The sequence below is a fragment of the Malaya genurostris genome, chromosome 2, assembly GCF_030247185.1.
Source record: "Malaya genurostris strain Urasoe2022 chromosome 2, Malgen_1.1, whole genome shotgun sequence".
Classification (NCBI taxonomy): Eukaryota; Metazoa; Arthropoda; class Insecta; order Diptera; family Culicidae; genus Malaya; species Malaya genurostris.
This window is the reverse complement of record NC_080571.1, coordinates 281,210,371-281,230,796: the sequence shown is the minus strand read 5'-3', so window position 1 is coordinate 281,230,796 and position 20,426 is coordinate 281,210,371. Positions and strand designations below refer to the sequence as shown.

At 39.0% G+C, this 20,426-nt stretch overlaps 1 protein-coding gene across 1 annotated transcript in view; it reads left to right on the top strand.

Annotated features, from left to right (window-relative positions):
• The window catches only part of LOC131430290 (collagen alpha-5(IV) chain), a 91,256-nt gene that overhangs the window by 69,932 nt on the left and 898 nt on the right, over positions 1–20,426 (top strand). The window contains exons 2-6 of the mRNA XM_058595149.1: positions 15,326–15,508; positions 15,566–15,610; positions 15,668–17,078; positions 17,134–17,476; positions 17,533–20,416. Coding sequence (XP_058451132.1) covers positions 15,326–15,508; positions 15,566–15,610; positions 15,668–17,078; positions 17,134–17,476; positions 17,533–20,416 — 4,866 coding nt within the window. The remainder of the gene's footprint in view (positions 1–15,325; positions 15,509–15,565; positions 15,611–15,667; positions 17,079–17,133; positions 17,477–17,532; positions 20,417–20,426) is intronic.

Below are 20,426 nucleotides of genomic sequence, written 5' to 3'. Positions count from 1 at the left end.
ATTCCAAACTATTTGACGAATGATTCTGCATTCCTTTTAGCGGTTTTTTTCTGTTATTTATTTTAAATACTTCTTAATCTATGAAAATAAGTTCCGTATTTTAATTGGTATACCAATGGATCTGTTTGTTTGTTTTGCTGCGGTAACATGATGACTACTTTGTATAGCAACCAAAACAGTGTTGCTCGAGAAATTATTTTTGTTAATTAACAAGGGGTCATACAATATTCGGTAACCGATGGTGATTCGTTAAGATACACTTTTAATTTCAATATTTATTCAGAGGGCCTGGTCGTTTCGTCGTACAAACCCTTAATGATAAATCTGGGTTAATAGTGCATGCAAACAAATGCAATGTTTTATTTTTCGTTTCAGCACATGTAATATCCAGTTATAGTATAAGAAAATTCAACACACTCTTTTAACAACATGTGCAATGATCATATTTCCTAAGAATGCTGAAGCCTAGTGCATGCCCTACACAAAATGTATAACCTTAAACGAACAATGTTACTACTCCACAATTTGCATATGATTCTGACCGAATCCGATCATCACTCATGACCCAATCCATCGAGGGCAGTGGAACTGTGGTGGAAGTGTTATGGATTATGCTGTTATAGATAAAATCTGCAACACGACACTGTAGCGAAAATATATCTCAAATTTCATGTAACCGATCTTTCATGTTGCCCGAGATACAAATCATAATCCTATTCATGCCAAAATGAAACAATTCAAACAATCAATACGTGATATGAGCAAGATAAACGAACTATAAAATAATGATCCTTTCGTTTTTGAAGCCCATAGTTCATCACAGACAAAAAGACACAACATTCTGACCATGATTTTGAAGTTTCTTGTTTTCCGTCGACAATCGTACCAACCCCCCGAGTTTCAACGTATGTCAGCTAGTTCGGTCTGTGAAAACTGATGTACTTATAGGTAAAATTTATTACTTTACATTTACTCTAGAGTGCCAACTGACCCGAATGGTTTCGAGATCGTGCACTCTCAGAACAGAACCGCACACTGCATTATTTAATGCAGGAACCTACTCCACTTTTCGAATCCATCCCACCCCACCTCCTCTCGTTCGCCGGCTCACTTCAACCCACCGGAATCATGAATGCATTTCCCCGGCGGCGGCGCTGGTTGTTATGATCTTTTAAGGAAACTTACCTTAATCGGTTATCCGATGGTGTCCTCGCCGTCTTCGCTCCGATTATGGCAAGTTTCTGAGAGGTTGCACGAGCCAACACTTATTAGGCGCGAAGAAATGCGCATGATGCGGTCAGGACGCAGTGGAACATTATGCGTGAAGTAATAAAGATATCAGGTTGGAATCGGAAATGATCGTATCAGTAGTTGTACACCATGTCGCATTAATCATTTTGTCCGGCAGGAATTTTAAACAGGAGCATATTTTCTTTTTTTACCCGTGCACGTGCTTGAATCACCATTACTCAAGCGGGAAATATGTCGTGAATGGTTGGACTCGAAATTAATTGCCCTAGAGTGCTGTTACCGAAATCGGTGTCGCTTTGCTCCGGGTATTCCTAGAGAGAACTGGAATAACAAACGGCACCGACGATAGCTGGCTACCGGAATATTTACGAAGTGTTAGATGATACAACAGCCATATGGCACTTGACTGGAATGCGCATGCACAAAGAAGGGTGAGTTGCATCCGACATGCTTTTCTTTACGTTTCGCGCTCCGTTGGCGATGCTTTTTGATGATGATGCGGTGCGCAAGGCTGTTAATTATGTAATAAATTGCTTTCGTGGTCCCGAAAATAATCTCCAACATGTTGCCGGGAACCAAGTTTTCTTGATTTATTTGGAGTCGTTCTTGTATTTTCCCGTTTAGGCTGAACGAAAAGTTTTCAGTGGGGTTTTCCCAAGAATTTACATAAAGTTGTGAATGTGATTCAAGTTAAATTGACGTGCTTTCACAATTTGATTCACATTTGATAGTTTATATCAGTGCTTTGAAGCATGGAATATAGAAATCTTTTCATCCCCATTTCTTCTAACCTTGGCCGCCAGGTAGGATCACTAATAAGAAGCTAGTATATCCAAACGAAAAAATATATGTTCACAGTTCGAAAATTTCCGTAAATTATATTTTCAATTGTTACGAAGCCATCAAAACTATCATATTAAATCAGGCCTACACCCGATATAAATAACCACGATGAATTCATCGACTACCAGAATACGGCTTCACAAACTGATGAACTACTGTAAACAAATGCGAACCGCAAAAGATCAATAAACAGCGTGCAGCGTCGATCGCTGTACATTTATTTACTTCCAACAGGCCCAATAAGATATTCCAATACCATATATCGTGGCCACAGCTAAACATTAAACCGGATTGACTGATGCCTGCATTTAGTACTCACCGGTAGATATGTTGCAGATTTTGCACTAATTTATTTTGTAGCAATTTGAGACAAATTGAGCATTTCTTGAGAGAGGACGGGGGAAATTTACTTGTGCTTCTCTACTGTAATCTGGCTTACAGCTGTATAGAGTTGACAATAGGCCTTCCACTGCGTAGCACTGTATGTAAACTGTCGGCGACAGAATCAGATGACATAATTGGTGCGGCGAGTAATTTGCGCGCACATATTGAGGATGCACGAGCGGCATCAGATGCGTACGATGGGGATGGGGAAAGGGTAGCAAAGACCCGCGTCTGCCGAGTATTCGCGCAGTGGATGACAATGTGCGGTGACAGAACTATGTCATCGGTTTCCGAGCCATTCTTAGATCATGGCATTGCGGTGCATACAACAGATATAAGGAAATTACATGGTTGATTTTATAAATACACAATCGCGCCGACGAAAAATATGACGACTTGTAAAAGCTGGGAGTGCTGTACGAGAGCTGGACGAAAGTGCATTCGGTGCATATTCACTGGAATGCTGCCTGTGTAACCCGTGGAGGTATGGGTTTAAATGAAATCAGTTTATATCAGATGAGATGGTATTCCACCCTGCAGTAAGAGGTTGGACGAGCTTTTAATTGTGCATTTTGTTTTCATTTGTGTGACAGCAGTGGTAATATGATGTTTTTTTTTCTTTAAATCGTAACAGTAACTTTGTAGCTGCTCACAGTTTTGGATGCTGTGCTACGAAAAAAAAATCAACCCGTAAAATCTGACTCATCGGTGCACACTCCATCACTTCTCTCGAAATAGGTTCCATATGTCATCACTCTTCGGACTCAGTTCGCCAAAGAAAATTGCGAAAAAAGTTTTCTGTTGCTTGCTCAACGTGGGAGTTTTAACAAGTTTTAATATCTAAACATTCAAAACCGTTCATCGTTGTTTAAGGCTGCATTTCTGAGGTGGAAAAGAAGGTTTCAAAATTAACGATATTTTCGAGAAAAGGTATGGGTTATAAAATAGACATGCTCTGGACGTGAGCAATCAACTCTTTCTCGGGACAAACAGTCCAAGAAGGTATCAAATTGCCCTTCAGAAAAAATATCATCAGTCCATTTCCGTTTTCGGTTCGACGAAATTCTTCGTATTATCACATCATTTCAAAGGCACAACGAGTCACATTTTCAGTCTGTTTCTAGCTTTCGCTTCACAATAGTTCACAGCAAAAACTGTGTACCAAATCCGAAATTTTCTAGCATATTCACCAGCTAAATCGAATTTATATCTATTCGAGACATTACCACAATCCAGAGCTACATAAAGCTGCATTGCCCGGAAAACCATTTTGGGTCAAAATTCGTAAAATCGCCATAAAAATAATATTCGTCGCTTTTCGTCATAAGTTAATTAATTGCTGACCCCCAAATTTCTCAACAGATTTAGATTCTACGATGTTCTATTGTATTATCATATATTTTTTCAATTTTCAATATGTCTGGAACAATAAAAAAAAACCTTTTTTTAATCCGCCTAGTGGTGTAGAGATAAGGCATGTTACTTATGTTTTCAAAAACATCACTAGAAGATTTTTTTTCAAACTTGCACTAAATCAAAAACTTTCTTTGTGTATAAACTACCATCACCTTTTCAATTTGACATTTGCTACGTTCGTCGAGCTGAGTTGAATGGCATAAGACATTCGGCCCTCCGGGCCTCGGTTCAAAAGTCAGTTTTCACATATAGCCTTCAAATATGAGAAAGGCAAAATCAATTGTTTTCAAAAATTGTATAGAAAAAATATAAAAAAAAATTATGTCAACTATAAGATTCATAATTTTTTTGTGTATGTCCAAAATCTTATTTCATCTGAGAAAATCGTTTTCGATCAATTCCGATCCTTCTCTGCCTCGCAAAGAATATTTTTAATGTTTATTTATTGAAGAATTGCATGGCTTTATAAAAATTTTGAGGAAAAATTTCATTTCAATTTTTTTTTCAGAAAGTCATTTTAATTATCAAATAGAACCAAATTATCAACATTTGAGCAAAAAAAAATTATTAATTTTATTTTAGTCGATTATACGAATTCTGACCCTTTTCACATCAGTTTCGTCATCCTCCATCGTGAGAACCTCTCTATAGAACTTTCGAGCTTGTATTTAAGTGATTCAGCTAAAATGATTAAAATGTTTAACGAGACCCGTAGTTGGTGAAAAACCTAATGTCAATCTCAAAAACCCCTTTACTTAGCTCAATTTATATAGAAAATCTTCTTTGCAGGAACAGAAAAGGGTCGGAATTTATCGAAAACGATTTTCTCAGATGAAATACCATTTTGGCCGTACACAGAAATAATATGAATTTTACAGTTGACATAATTCTACAAATGGTACAATTCATAATTTCTCAACATCTAATTTCTAATGTTTCACGGTTCAAGTCTAGCTGTTGCTTTCGATCTTTTGTTTTTTATTTCATTCGATTCAAGCCATGTAATTTTCAAATCGCACAATTTTACATGTTCTTGAGTATAAATTTGTATGAAATACGACGCTCTATTTATGTGCATCTTATAAGATTCAAAATCACAAGATTTTTTCGAACTGTGTAGGTCCGAGTGAAGGTACAGAAAAATTATTGATTTTATTCAGCTCTCAGCAGTGCAACTTAGTTTGCGTAACCCGTTTGAGTATTTTTGAATGATATGGCCGAGTAAAAACATTAAGTACAAAAGTCGGAAAAGATTTTTGAAATGTAAAAATCGTTTATAAATTTATTTTTTGCAAGAACCGGAAGAAAACAACTTTGAATGCAAAAACCGAGTAAAAACTTGACCGATCCTTCCGCAACAAATGTTTTTGTCCGGTTCTTACGTTCGAAATGTTTCTGCCGACTGTCGCAGTGGAAAGCAGCATGGTTTGCTTGTTTGTTATCGGCGGCCAGAGCCATGCTGCGTTCCATAGCGACAGCCAACAGAAAAATTTTGAATGTGAGAACCGGAGAAAAGCATTTGTTTCGGAAGGATCGGTTAAGTTTTTGTCCAGTTTTCGCATTTGAAGTTGTATGTCCGGTTCTTGCAAAAATATTATTATAAACTATTTTTGCATTGACAAAATCCGTATCCGGTTTTTGCATTCAGAAATACTTAAACGGGTTTTCCAAATTAAGTTGACTTAGTTTCACTTATCCGATTTTTGCATTCAGCCAATCATTTATAAAACAATTAATAGCACGAGACTATGATTTTTGTTTCATTCAAAATGTTTCGTTGATTCAAGACAATTTTAATATTGAAAAGGCAAAAAATACGCTGTTTAAAAGTCGACATTTTGTCTAATCATCTACTAATAGTCGTTACCCACTGATGAAGTAAAATAAAAAATGCAGGGCATCAAGCAGCTTCAGCTCCACTTGCAGAATAGCTCACAGTAAAGCATTCTTGATTCCATTTTTAATAAATTAATGAATCTAATGCATGAAACTGTTCTAAAACACATTGTTCGCAGTATAAATTTATACTAGTTATTTTACAGAAATATCTTGCTTGCACCATCAAAACTAGTTTTGCGATTGATTCTCTTCTTAATATTGTCTGCACTATCAAAACTCGTTTTACGATTAATTCCTATCTTGTAAGTGACATTTACTTATTTTTTAATAATTTCAACATGAAGCTTTTCTGATGCAAGAAAAATAATTATCGTTTTGTCGTCATCATTCTCAGCCAATTGACAGCATTCAAATAGAACAATTTTGTTCACCTAGCTGATTATCAGAAAATCAACAGATATATTAGTCAAATTTGTGTTTTTTTCTGATTCAACAGGGCAAAAACAACAATTGCAATATTTCACCTTTGTCATCTGAGAGAACGGCACCCATCTTTGTGATATTTGACACGATTTTCAATAACATGCTCAATGTCATCCACCACCCCGCACAATGGCTCTGATGACACTTTATCCATACATTTCCATTAGATATCAAATGCATAATCGGCTATAACACGCTTTTTACATAATGCTTGTTCAAAGCTTGCAGCGTTATTTTGCAATTTAGTCGATAATCGATAATGGTTTTCAATCATATTTTCAATTTAAATATTGTAGGTATATTTCATATTTTCGTTGGTTTACACGTTGCATTTATCTGTTAAGATTTTGGTTTAGCGCTTATAGAAAAGCGTTTAGCGCCCCGAAAATTAGAGGGAAAATTGGATTTCTTTCTTTGAAGCTATCTACAATTTTTGTTCCTAATTTTTCTCTTGTCCTTGATAATACAAATTTCACTATTCATTTTACAATTTCTTTTATTAATTGTTTTAATCGATAGATATAGCATCATATTTACAAACTATGTCAGGAAATAAAAAATTAAAACCAGGTTCGAAACTGACTTGATTTTTAGTTCAACTTCGAAACTAAATTCAAAACTGACTTCAAACAAACGATTTGACAGCAATTAGGGTAGAAACTGGATTAGGTTTGGCATCAAGCGAAACGACATTGGATTCAAGTGAATGGTCTCTCCGTTCCATAGCCTGCTATCTTTACTATGGAACGCTATTTCAAAATGTTCAACAATTTGAGATAACCATCAATAACTCAAAAAGTAACTTTTTAAACTTTTGGAAACAATGAGGAAAACTCCTCACGCTTGCCTGCCTTTAGTAGGCACATATCAGTCCCGATGTTCAAATGGACGAGTATAAGAAGAAAATCATGGTCGAAAATCGATCAGTTCTTCTTGTACTTTACACGGAACTGGACGCCATGGTGAGGAGATTCCGTTAACAGCAGCAACTAGAGATTATCAGTAATCGCATTCATCTTCTGAATACTATATCTGGATTCGAAAACCTAAATTTGGATTGGATTCTGAAATAAAATTCTAAAACTGAATTTCAGAACCTGGATTATGGCCTACCTGTATTCTGAACTTAATTTCATGTATAGGACTGTTCTGTTTCAGAGTTTAGTTTCAGATTACAGGTTCAGAAATTAAAACTATGACTCTGAAACTGAATCCTAATTCTGGAACTCCAGAATCTGGATCCCGAACCTGAATTTGGATCCTTGACTTCTAAACCAGAACTTCAATCCTAAATTCAGTTTCATTATTTATTTTTGAATTCAGTTTCAACTCAATTCCAGAATTCAGAGCCTGCATACTGAACCTAAATTTGGAACTTAGATTATGGAACTAGATTTTGGAACTTAATTCAGTTGCTTTCGTCAGATTAGGAATTCGAGATCAAAATTCAGTTTTATAATTCTAGAACCAAACTCATGAACTGAATTTTGCAACTGGATGCAGAGCCTGTTCCATATTTCGTTTTTAGTTGTTGATTTATTCAGAACCATTAAAATATTCCTAAAGGATTATGTGAAGCTTTCCTCCACAGAGTATGTAAATTCACAAAAATTGATCATTGTATTTTTTACTCTCATTTGTTCCGTATTATTCAATTATGAGGTAGACTAAGTTTGTCGTCAATAAGTCGTGCTTTAGTACAAATGCACCGCTACAGTTCTGGAAGCGAAGCAGTAAACGTTGCAAAAGTCACGCAATTAACTAATACGAGCGATTATCTATATTCGAAAGTGTGAAAGAAGCATGTCAGTTTTATTCGTATTCACGTTTTCCATTTATATCTGTGACATTATTCATCCGTCTTTTTTCTTTTAAAGTAATTAAATATAGAATTGATAAAATTCGGATGAGGGTCACAGAATTCACTCATTTTACTTGCAGTAAAAAAAATCAAATAATTTTCTTCAATACTTGCACACGACAATTCAGACGACTCTCCCCTACCGGTTTTCGATTTCTCATACATGGCTGCACAAATCTCAAAGCTGACGAACAATAAAACTTACGTCTGTCCTGACAGTCCTTCTTTTGGTTTCGGTATAGTTGGAAGTAATAAAGCAATACACTACTAGGCGGAATAAAACGAGTTTTTTACCGGTAGATACCATGTACTTTAAAAACTACGTAAACAAAATACGCTGGTTTCTAACCCTTTCTGGAATAAAACAATCAAATAATTTCAAAATTCGGAGCTAATAAATCCTAAAATGTGTTCCAATGCTATGAACATTGGAAGAGCAATTTAAAAGAACCTATTGCCTAGGGAATACATAATCGAGAGATGGGTTGATTCAGAAGTAAGTTGGAAATGGTCTTATTGGATTAATATGATACATAAGTAAACAACATAGGAGATTCGTATTCCATGATATATCGTTTGGTGATTAACTACGGATTCCGAACAAATAACAAACGAATAGATCTGAGAAACCGTTTAAATTATATGTCATTCAAAACATGTTCATATGGACATAAGTTTAGAAGTCAAACGGGACTACCAACTGAGTGGTTGATCGGCTGTTGCATATGTTCTCGCTTCCGATTTTCGGCAACACCGCCATTTATCTCCGGTACGCTCGCATTTCCAAACGACGGTTTCGTTTCCTAATGTTTTGATTATATGAAAAAACGTTTTACGCTCCGTTCGGTTTCAGATTCAGCTTGTACAAACAAACTGCCAACGTTCACTCGGTCGAGATGTAGTCACAACCTGCAGCCTGCGTTGATTAGGACACTGTCGTAATGTGCGAAATGATTTGGTGTGCCTCGAAATTCCCGGAACATGTGTTAATACGATCGATTGGTGACAAGGAGGAACAAATTGATATTTTTTCCTTCCTCCAACGTCCCACCAACCAAAAACTTCTTTTGATACAGTTGAACGGAAATGATAGATAAACATATGTTCGAAAAAACAAATCTGAGGTATTCGAACGAAATGACATCACTAGAACGCAGTGAAAATTTTGTCGAACAACCATTTCAAACCGCAGTAAACTGCATTTGGCTCATGATCACAAATTTGCATATAATTTTTCAGCGAAATGAGAGTAAATGTAAATTCTCTCTCCTACTCGTTGCATGTATGTACAATGAACAAGATCAAATTACCGCACATGCCCACAATTACACGTGGTTTGAAATTCGGAAAGGAAATTATGTCATAGTTCAGAAATAAGTGTGACACAAGAAACTAAAACAATTTAGCGTTCCGCATGCAGTGGAACTGCATTAACATCCACAACGGCCGGGAGCCAACCCTCATGTGTTCTAATCATCGGATTCATTTGCATCTGGTAACAGCATCCAGCAAGCAAGTTTATGCGATAAGTTTTACGATCTTGCAAAATGCATGATGCGAAACTTCCGCTCCTATTACTTTCAGTATTCTTCTATGAATATGATGTTAGCGAAATGTGACGAGCGATTATGTACAGATGATATGGGTTAATAACAGTTTTATTGGTTTTAGAATTATTCATTACATACGATGTAGATGTGAGCTGCAGAAAAGGTTGACTACGTTGCCATGATATGCACAAGAAGGCAGGATCGTAAACGTGGAATGTTTCGGGCATACTTTTCAGGACTCACAAATCGTACGTCAGTCCCATTCTGGAATGGTGTAACGTGGTACGTATGGAACCGTTACACGGTCACACACAAATAGTGTATTGGAGCAGTCCATCAACAGTTTGTTTTGTACGCACTAAACTGGTACGCATGTCCACGTCGCGCATATGAAGCGCGTTGCATACTTATTAATATGCATTCATTCCGCATTCACACGGACAGTTGCAACATAAAGTCTAATGCTACATACTTAGAAAGACGTAAATTCAAGCATGCCGTAATTTCTTGGGTGATGATAAATTCCAGAATTTCTCCACTTTCTTGATTTTACAAATAAATCCACTGATTCAGGTTTATGATGATGATGATTTACGATTCCAGTGGTATAAATACACTATATCAGGTCGTTTAAGAAAAGTTGTACACCACTTCATCACTTTTGAATGTGAAGACAATAAGCTAAATTCTAATTCTGCACAGAACTTTGAACGCTTTGTTATTATGATTGTCCTATTCTTTATAGGCGATATTTCATTTCATCAGAAAAGTCAGAAACAACACTTAAATATATAGAAAAGTTTCAACATCTAACTGGACATCATGTTCAATTACTTTTGACATTTCAGATTTTGACGCATGCTGAACGCAAACTATTAAACAATTTTGAGTTAGTAATCTTTTCCGTCGCGAGATGGAGTAACTGTGACGTCTTTTTCGATTTGTATTGGATTCCCTGGAGTGATCAATATTGGTATACCCCACATACGAATCATATGACACATCTAATTAATATAAATAAGATCTTCCTTTCAGTGTAATTCACACGAATGTAGGATAATTTTTGTTTTCCTTTGTAGGAAGGATATAGAGTTACATAAAAACCAAATTTTCTATAAGAGTCATGGAAACTCCTAGTATTAAATACCATTCGATTCAGCTCAACGAAATTTGATATGAGGAATGTGTCAGAGAGATTTCTGAACATATTTCAATAATTTTATGTCAGTTTGAAAGCCATTGTCAGACCTCATGGTGGTTCCGGAGATACAATCGTATAAGTGACGTAATCGTGCTTTCTTTAATTCGCTCAATTTTCTGAGAGATGTCGGAGTAGTTTTTGAAAATCTTAGACTCATTTGAGAGTTACTATTGGGTTATTTTGAGTAAAAATGTTTCAGAGTGAATACTTCCGGTTTCGGAGAAACAAATTCTGCTAGCTGCTCCAGCTAAAATCAAGTGATATAATCTTTTAAGTTTGGAAGGGTTTATGCAAACATGATCGTTTCGGGAGATAAAGGCATTTCCAACTAACCAATAAGCATAAAAACCTCTTTTTTCATCCACTTAGTGGTATAATGATGCCTTTTTTATCTCAAACATACTATCATATGTAATACTGTGGTATTCTTCGAAAAAATTTTCTTCGATTTTTGAAAGAATAACCGGAATCGGTTTAGTTGACCATTTACTGATGATGACTACCGATTGGAGTAATTTTGAGGCCGATTTAGATTTTTTTCACGTTTTCTGTTTCGCTCCTTTAAGTGACGATATAAAAGTTTTAACACACTTTAACCTATATTTCCGGAATCAGAAGTCGGATCCGGGTGAAATTCAGGAATTCCATACAGGAACATAGGACCTTCCATTAAAATTTAAGTTTGTGAAAATCGCTAAAACCATCGCTGAGAAATGTAAGTTCCATTTGAGAAAATATGACCACTATTTTCTGTGCTTCCGGAATCGGAAACTGGAAACCAGTATAGCCGAAATTAGTTTAATTGACCATCTACTGATTATGACTATCGAATGGAGTAGTTTTGAGGTCAATTTAGATTTTTTTCGTGTTTTGTTTCGCCCCTCTAGATGCTGGTATAAAAGTTTTTGCACACTTTACCCTAGAACCGGAAGTCGGATTTAAATGAAATTTAGAAATTTTGTATGGGACCATAAACCCATTCATATGGATTTAAGTTTATTGAATTTCTGAAAAAAGGGAGAAAGTGATTTGAAATTGAAATTTTTACACTTATCACCTTATAATTCCGGAATCAGAAGCCAGATCCAGATTAAAATCAGAATTTTTGTAGAAGACCGTAAGAACATTAATTGCAATCTAAGTTTGTAAAAATCGGTCACGCAATCTTTGAGAAAAAAATAATAAACATATTTTGATCGCTTTGCACATTTTACCCCGTAACTCCGAAACCGGAAGATCTAAAAAAAAATTCAAGAATTTCGTATGGGACCACAAGAGCTTTCATTTGCATCTAAGTTTGTGAAAATCGCTTTAGTCATCTTCGAGAAAAGTTGGTGCACTATCTTCACATTTTTTTCACATATTACCCCAATAATTCCGGAACCGGATGTCGGATCTAAATAACTTTCAGGAATTTTGTATGGGACAAGATCTTTTATTTGAATCTAAGTTTATGAAAATCCTTCCAGACATCTCTGAGAAAAGTTAGTGAAAAAAAACGTTACATACACACACTTACACACACAGACATTTGACGTATTCGACGAACTGAGTCCAATGGTATCGGACACTCGGGCCTACGGGCCTCCGTTCAAAAGTCGGTTTTCGCAGTGATTGCATAACCTTTCTATATGAGAAAGGCAAAAAAATACTTGGCCGTATATTTGCCTCATATACATAAATAGACTCTACAGTCCTACATGCTACAGTAAAGCTGACATGAAGCCAGAAAAGGTGAAATATTTCGCTGTAATAATACAGAGATAGATAGGTTGATTTCTACACTGATAATGTTATTATAAAACACATTATACGAATGTCATAATTGAAAGACTGAAAATAGATTTGGTAATTCAAACATAAAGGTTTTCTGTCGAAAAAAAAATTTTTTCCTGAAAATCAATAACAAAACTGAAATGAAGAAAAAATAAAAAAAAACAACTACTCAGAACAGAAGTTGCATATCTGTAATGTGACGGCGATTTTCTTCCGAAAGTATTAAAAGGATGTGCAAACTCAACTTGCATCCCAAGAAAATATTCAGTAAAATTCAACCATTCAACCGATCATCTCCAATCTTTCGGGGAATCAAGCCAAAGATGATTTTCTATGTTCGCGTTATTCAATATCCAAAAGGACGAACCTTCCACTCAACATTACTCCTAAGGTTATGCACATTGTTTTGATCAACATTTTTTGTGCGAAATCTATTTTTTCTTTCCTAAAAAAATGATACGTTCCTTTGGATTCCACTATGAAAAAACTATTTCGTTATGATACTAACGTAATAGATACCGGTATTTCGAAACGCTTTTTGCGTTCTTCATCAGTGTCTTTATAAGTCAGTCGAAATACCGGTATCTGGTCGTTCACTATTACTTTAGTATCATAAAGAAATAGTTTTTACATAGTGGAATCCAAAGGAACCTATAATTTTTTTAAGACGGTTTAGTTTCATTCCACTAACCGCTCAAAAACCAAACTATTTTGTTTTTATATTTTACTCCGATTTTACTCCCTTGGGATGTTTTCAAAGCGCCTGCTTCAGTACTCTGGCATCTTTCGAATAATGGCATGAGATTGAATCCAGCCAAAAAAGTGTAAGCCCATTGTTTGACCTTAGAAGAGGCAGTATACGCTTTTAGGGATTTTATGTATGCGTATTGATCGTACCGGTTGTGGTCACAAATCCGCTTTCCACATGACTAAATTGATTGCCAAATCATGTATTTGTTGAAAAACTTTGACATCTTCAGCTTTCTAAAGTCTTTGGGACATCAATCTTATGATAGACAGTGCAAAACAGAAGTCCCGGAAGTTTTCAGGTTCGTCTCATAATTTATAATAGCGGTTCCATGCACGTGATTTTCCCACCGCTGAACATTGTGCCAGTGTGGATTCCTCTTAAAAAGTTGATTTACCCGTTTGTTATTCATTTCACTATACGGAAATCTATTTTAGCTACTTTTTGCCTTCCGATAAACAGTTAAACGTTCGTTGTATTGACTTAAAACACTTAGATACCGTAGATTGTGCCATTCCTGCTGTCTGACACCAGTTAAGCAAGGATTGCAGAACTACTACTGTCTTTTACGTCATTAAACAATTTGGCTAGTTTCACCCAATTCTCATTGAAAAAACCCAATGGGTAAAAAGTTACAGCCATTTAAAAGTGATGCAATTTGAAATCCTCTATATTTAGCTCTTATGAAGATGTCTCATCTTTGGTGCGCCTCGAACCTGGAAACCTTCCCTTATCATTCTCTGTTCAAGAGCTGCTTTTTCTATTTGAACCCTACTGTTTAAATTCTCACTTTTAAATGTTTTTTACAAATTATTCTCACTTTTGAATGTTTTTTACACATTCATGTAATGTTTTTGTCATGTAAACTGAACTGTCAAAATTACCCAAAAACCCTTGCAATATATCGGTAATATAAATGCAGTATACATGTTCGATAACAGCACCAAATGATTATTTACACTATAAAATCGCAAATGCTTGGGAAATTCATATTTGCGCTTTATAATCATATCCCTTCATTTAAATTCCAAATATATGGCCTAAACCCACTGTTAAGGTTGTTGATTTCGTGCCAGTGAAGACATTGTTGTTGATTTCGTGCCAGTGAAGTGCAATCGCATAATGTTTATGATTACTAGGATTATCATGAAATTATGACAGATGACATAGGAAGAAGGATGTATTTATTGACACAAGAAAGGTTTTTGAATAGTGACACCAACTGATCATCAGACCAGGGATTTATTGATAAACGTGCTTCCCAAAGATTAGGTTAGGATGAAATGTAGAATATTAAAAGTTACTTAGGACGTGAACAAAGATAAATACGATTGTTATCCTATAGAAAGTTACCCTATTTATCACCATTATTTAGAACTGGACTAAAATTAGTGAATATATCATTTTATGACAAATATACTTTTCCAATTTGCATCAAAAAAAGTTTCTCGTAAGCTGTAGATCGTCCACAAATTGCTCATTCTGCATAAATCATGAACCAATAACCTATTCATTGTGTTACATTATACAACTTGTCGACTTCGACGTTTACCTCTGATGAATGGCTAAAAATAAATCAAACGTCGGTGGTGCATGCATATCTGAATGTTTAATTAGATGAAAAATCGATAAAATCTTTCCGTTAGCATGTCGAAGCACCAAATACCCGGTTCATTGGATTTGCGCACATAGCAAATGCGGCTCAGAAACGCACGCACATATTATGCGATCCATATTGTAATCATTCAACCGGGAACCACACATTTTCCAGAATAAACATTCCCGCCCCGACTGACCGACCATTGATGGAAATAGGTCATACAAATGTTTCCGAGCTCATTCTCTGACTGTTCGAATACCGTACCGTTATTTAGAAATGCTTTCAATCAGATCAAAGAAAACAACTTCCTCCACCGATTCACGGGGATCAACACCAGTTAGTGGTTACATAATTTTTTTTCAATTTTTTACAGGAATGCGATCGGACCCCTTGTGACTGCAAAGGGCTTCAAGGAGCTCCAGGGCAGAAAGGATTACACGGTATCCCTGGGCCGATCGGTTTCCCAGGTGAAATTGGCTTCGAAGGTCCACCGGGATACCCTGGCAGTCGTGGTGATCGTGGCCAAATTGGATCTATGGGTGAAAAAGGCTACAGAGTGGGTATACACATCAATAATTTTAAGCAAATATTTATCAATTCCTAAATGTTATAGGGAGATAATGGTGAGGCAGGACCTGTAGGATATCCAGGAATCCCGGTATGTGAAATAAGAAGTTGCTAATTGAGATTATTATTTCAATAGTGGTAATTCTAGGGCTATCCGGGAGATGATGGTCCACGAGGCCCACGAGGTATTGATGGATGTAATGGAACCGATGGTGCCATGGGTATCCCTGGTATGCCAGGATGGCCTGGAGATCGCGGACAACCAGGTCTGCAAGGTCCAGATGGTTTTCGAGGGGATTCTGGAGAAGGTGGTATAAATTCAAAAGGAACTAAAGGAGCTATGGGTGAACCAGGACGCCCCGGTGCAATGGGACCACACGGATTTAATGGAAGTCGTGGCCTCCCTGGCTATGACGGCGTCAATGGATTTGATGGTCTTCCGGGCTCAAAAGGAGAAATAGGTGATGAAGGAGAATCTTCTATACCTTTCTGCCCAGGAGAGCCTGGTGAACCAGGAGAACCATATTACTATTTCTCTAGCAAAAACTCTACGGTTAGTAAAGGTGTTCAAGGTCCTAAAGGTGATCGTGGAGAAGATGGTATTCCAGGATTTCATGGTAGGAAAGGAGATTCAGGAGCCTACGGCGAACGTGGATTGAAAGGATTTAAAGGAGAAGAAGGTAATGTCGGTGATAGAGGAAAACAAGGAAAAGATGGTCCCCCGGGTCCTCCTGGAGATAAAGGCGAAAAAGGAGCACCGGGTTATGCAGGCCGTGATGGAGAACCTGGGGAGAAAGGAGAATATGGCGATGAAGGACGATCGGGAATTCCTGGAGTACAAGGTACTCGTGGTCCCCCTGGGGTATATGATCCAACACTTGCACCAATAATAATCGGGCCAGTTGGACCACAAGGCGATGCTGGGCCACCTGGCATTCAAGGGCTAGGTGGAATTCCGGGAAACCCCGGACGTCGTGGGTTGATGGGCTTCCAAGGACCTCCTGGAGATTCTGGATTGGATGGTCCCCGAGGAAAAAAAGGTTCCACAATTGCCGGACAACGAGGTGACGATGGAGAAAGTGGGCCAAGAGGCCCTGTTGGTATTAGAGGAATTCAAGGTCCAGGAGGATTACATGGCCAAAAAGGATACCCAGGTAGAGACATTCAAGGTATGAAAGGGGAACCCGGTACGCCAGGTTTAAATGGTGACTTTGGCGAAAAAGGTGATCAAGGCGAAATCGGTGAAACTGGCGATAAAGGTTTTCCGGGTATTGGTGTTAACATCACTGGACCAATGGGACCTGATGGCATTCCAGGCCTTCCGGGCCCAGTGGGTGATGCTGGATGGAACGCATATAGTGGAATAAAAGGTGACAAAGGTTTTCGTGGTGAAGATTGTGGAATTTGCTCTCCTGGTCCTCGAGGAGTCAAGGGTGACGGTGGTGATATAGGACGTCCTGGTTGGGATGGAATAGATGGCAATCGTGGTCTACCCGGTCCGAGAGGATTGAAAGGGATACCTGGAAAGCCAGGAAATCAAGGAATTCAAGGGTTAAAAGGTACAGTAACTTATGCATCAGAACCATGATCATTACACCAATATATTATCTGCAGGTATCCCTGGAGAAAACGGTGAACCGGGCAGACCTGGAGATAAGGGTCCCAAAGGCTTCATAATACGTCGGGGTAGTTTAGTTTCTTACCCTGGTGATAAAGGAGATGTTGGTTACCGTGGTTTGCAAGGTGAACAAGGTGATGATGGCTATATGGGAAGTCCTGGTGAGCAAGGGAGCCTTGGGGAGGCAGGTGACATCGGTGATGATGGAAATGCTGGATTTAGAGGTCGGGACGGAGATCCTGGCATTCCTGGTAGAGATGGTGTTCATGGCCGAGATGCCGTCCATAATTCTTACACCATTTGGTCGTTAAGAGGAACACCGGGGTTGCCTGGTGATAAGTAAGTATTTATAGGTATACGTACTCTTGTATGCAAATCAATAATTTTTCTTTTAGCGGTTTTAAGGGAGAGCGAGGAGATGAAGGAAATCGTGGAGAGCCAGGAGATATTGCCGATTTCGACTATAAAATCATAGGAGATCGAGGCCCTCGAGGAGATTTTGGCGATGAAGGTCCCGTCGGCCTACCAGGATATAAAGGAGAAATAGGTGATCTAGGATTTACAGGTTTAGATGGAAGGCCAGGCCCTGCCGGAATTAGTTTGCAAGGCCTAAAGGGTATCAAAGGCTATATGGGAACTACTGGTGACCATGGGTTGCAAGGAGAAGAAGGTTTTCCTGGATTACCTGGAGTTAATGGATCGAATGGTTTGATGGGTCTGAAAGGTCAGCGGGGTGATCCTGGACGAGCTGTTCTCTATGGTGAAATGGGAGAAGAAGGAGAAGCTGGATATTTTGGAGAATTTGGTGACAAAGGATACAAAGGTCCAGATGGTTATCGAGGACAACCTGGTATTGTTGGTTCTAAAGGAGAAAAAGGAGATGACGGTATCATGGGACGCGTTGGTTTGCCCGGTAACAAAGGTATGGTAGGAGATATAATTTATGGAAATCGAGGAGCACCTGGGGCACCTGGAAGACCGGGTCTAACCGCGCCATATGGTGATAAAGGAGAACGGGGCGAGCCTGGTATAGAAGGCCCACAAGGCCCAAAAGGCGAAATTGGTGATACTGGACGAGATGGTCTTCCCGGATTGCCCGGAGATGATGGAGAAGCTGGTGAACCTGGTTTACGAGGACTTCGTGGCTACATGGGTGAGGAAGGATATCAAGGAGAACGTGGTGAATTTGGGGACCAAGGAAACATGGGTTTGACTGGACGACGAGGCGAAGATGGAGTAAGAGGTCAACCTGGTGAACCTGGAGATACTGGAGATGCAGGATATCCAGGATTAGTGGGGCGTAACGGAACTAAAGGCGAAATCGGTGATATTGGATTCCAGGGTGCACCGGGTATGAAAGGATCCGCTGCTTTCAGTGGCAATAAAGGTGAAGTAGGGTCGTATGGGTTGCACGGACCTCCCGGTTTAGCTGGAGCTGTGGGATTACCTGGTTTGAAAGGTGTTGAAGGTGATGCTGGGGTTGTGATCGATGGCTATCCCGGTATGAAAGGTCCTAAGGGAGCTCCAGGCTACAATGGTCGTTCTGGACGACCTGGATTCAAAGGCGAACGTGGCGACGAAGGAAATTTGGGAGCCAAAGGAATTCAAGGCGATAAAGGTAAAGATGGATATCCAGGAATTAATGGTCGTCATGGAAAAGGGGGACCACGAGGTTTGACGGGGCTCCGAGGACTCTCTGGTAGCAAAGGTGAGGATGGAGAAGAAGGTGAAGTTGGTTTTATAGGATTTGTCGGAGAAAAGGGAGAAAGAGGTGAAATAGGTCGTATAGGTCTACCAGGGCGTCAAGGTCTTTTTGGAGAGAAAGGTTTCCCTGGGTTACCGGGAGAGCAGATATATCGAGCACCACAAAAAGGTGATAATGGTGAACAAGGTCTACAAGGTTTTGAAGGTCAACCTGGATTACAAGGATTAAAGGGCCGAATTGGATATCCTGGTGAGAAGGGAAATCCAGGAATAAGAGGAGAACCAGGATTTTCAGGACGAAACGGGTTGGATGGATTAAAAGGGCAACCTGGAGAACAAGGATACAAAGGACCGCATGGTACACTTGTTAGTCGTCCTGAGCCAGGTGATCAAGGAGATTCAGGTTATGACGGATTTCCTGGTCGACTCGGAATTATCGGTAATAAGGGAGCTCCAGGAGATTATGGTGACGACGGCTTAATTGGACCCCGTGGTATGATGGGTGCAGTTAGCGGAGCATTCAAAGGAATCAAAGGTGAAATAGGTTTTGAAGGAGCTCCAGGTTTGGTAGGCTTACCAGGTTTGCCAGGCCCGCAGGGTATGACGGGAAGTCCGGGTGAAAAGGGCCTTCCCGGAAGCATTGGTTTTTCGATTCGTGGAATCAAAGGAGAAATTGGGATGGACGGTTTGATTGGATTAGATGGAATGCCGGGTCCGCTTGGCTTCCCAGGTGATGTTGGTCCAGTTGGTCGTCCAGGTATTAGAGGATTGCCGGGATTGAAAGGTGAATTCGGTGAAGTTGGCGAAGAAGGTTACTATGGAAGGCTTGGATTAAAAGGTATGAAAGGTGAACGAGGTGATCCAATACCACTGGACAACTGGACACCAATCCAACCTGGTGACCGTGGAGTACTTGGTAATAAGGGAGCTTCTGGAGATGTAGGCGATATGGGTCTTCCTGGATACGCAGGACTCGTTGGCCTTAAGGGGGAGAAAGGACGACAGGGCTTCACTGGAGAGGAAGGACAAATGGGTTTCAAGGGAGAAAAGGGTTTCCAAGGAGCTCCAGGACGCGATGGACTAGACGGTTATCCCGGCCTGCGTGGTGAAATCGGTGATCCAGCACCACCTCCACCCCCAGCCAAGAGTCGAGGCTACGTATTCGCAAAACACTCTCAAACGGTATATGTTCCAGAGTGCCCCCTCAATACTATCAAATTATGGGATGGCTACTCTATGGTGAGCGTTATCGGTAGTAGTAGAACTGTTGGACAGGACTTAGGAACTGCAGGATCATGTTTGAGGAAGTTTAGCACTATGCCGTATTTGTTCTGTGACATTAATAACGTTTGTAACTATGCATCGAACAATGACGACAGTATCTGGTTAGCTTCCCCTGAACCTATGCCTATGTCTATGGCACCAATGAAGGCTCGTGAAATAGAGAAATACATCTCAAGATGTTCGGTTTGTGAAACGACCACGAGGGTTCTTGCGATACATAGCCAAAGCATGGCTATTCCTGATTGCCCTCAAGGCTGGGAAGAATTGTGGATTGGCTATAGTTATGTGATGGTGAGTTCTT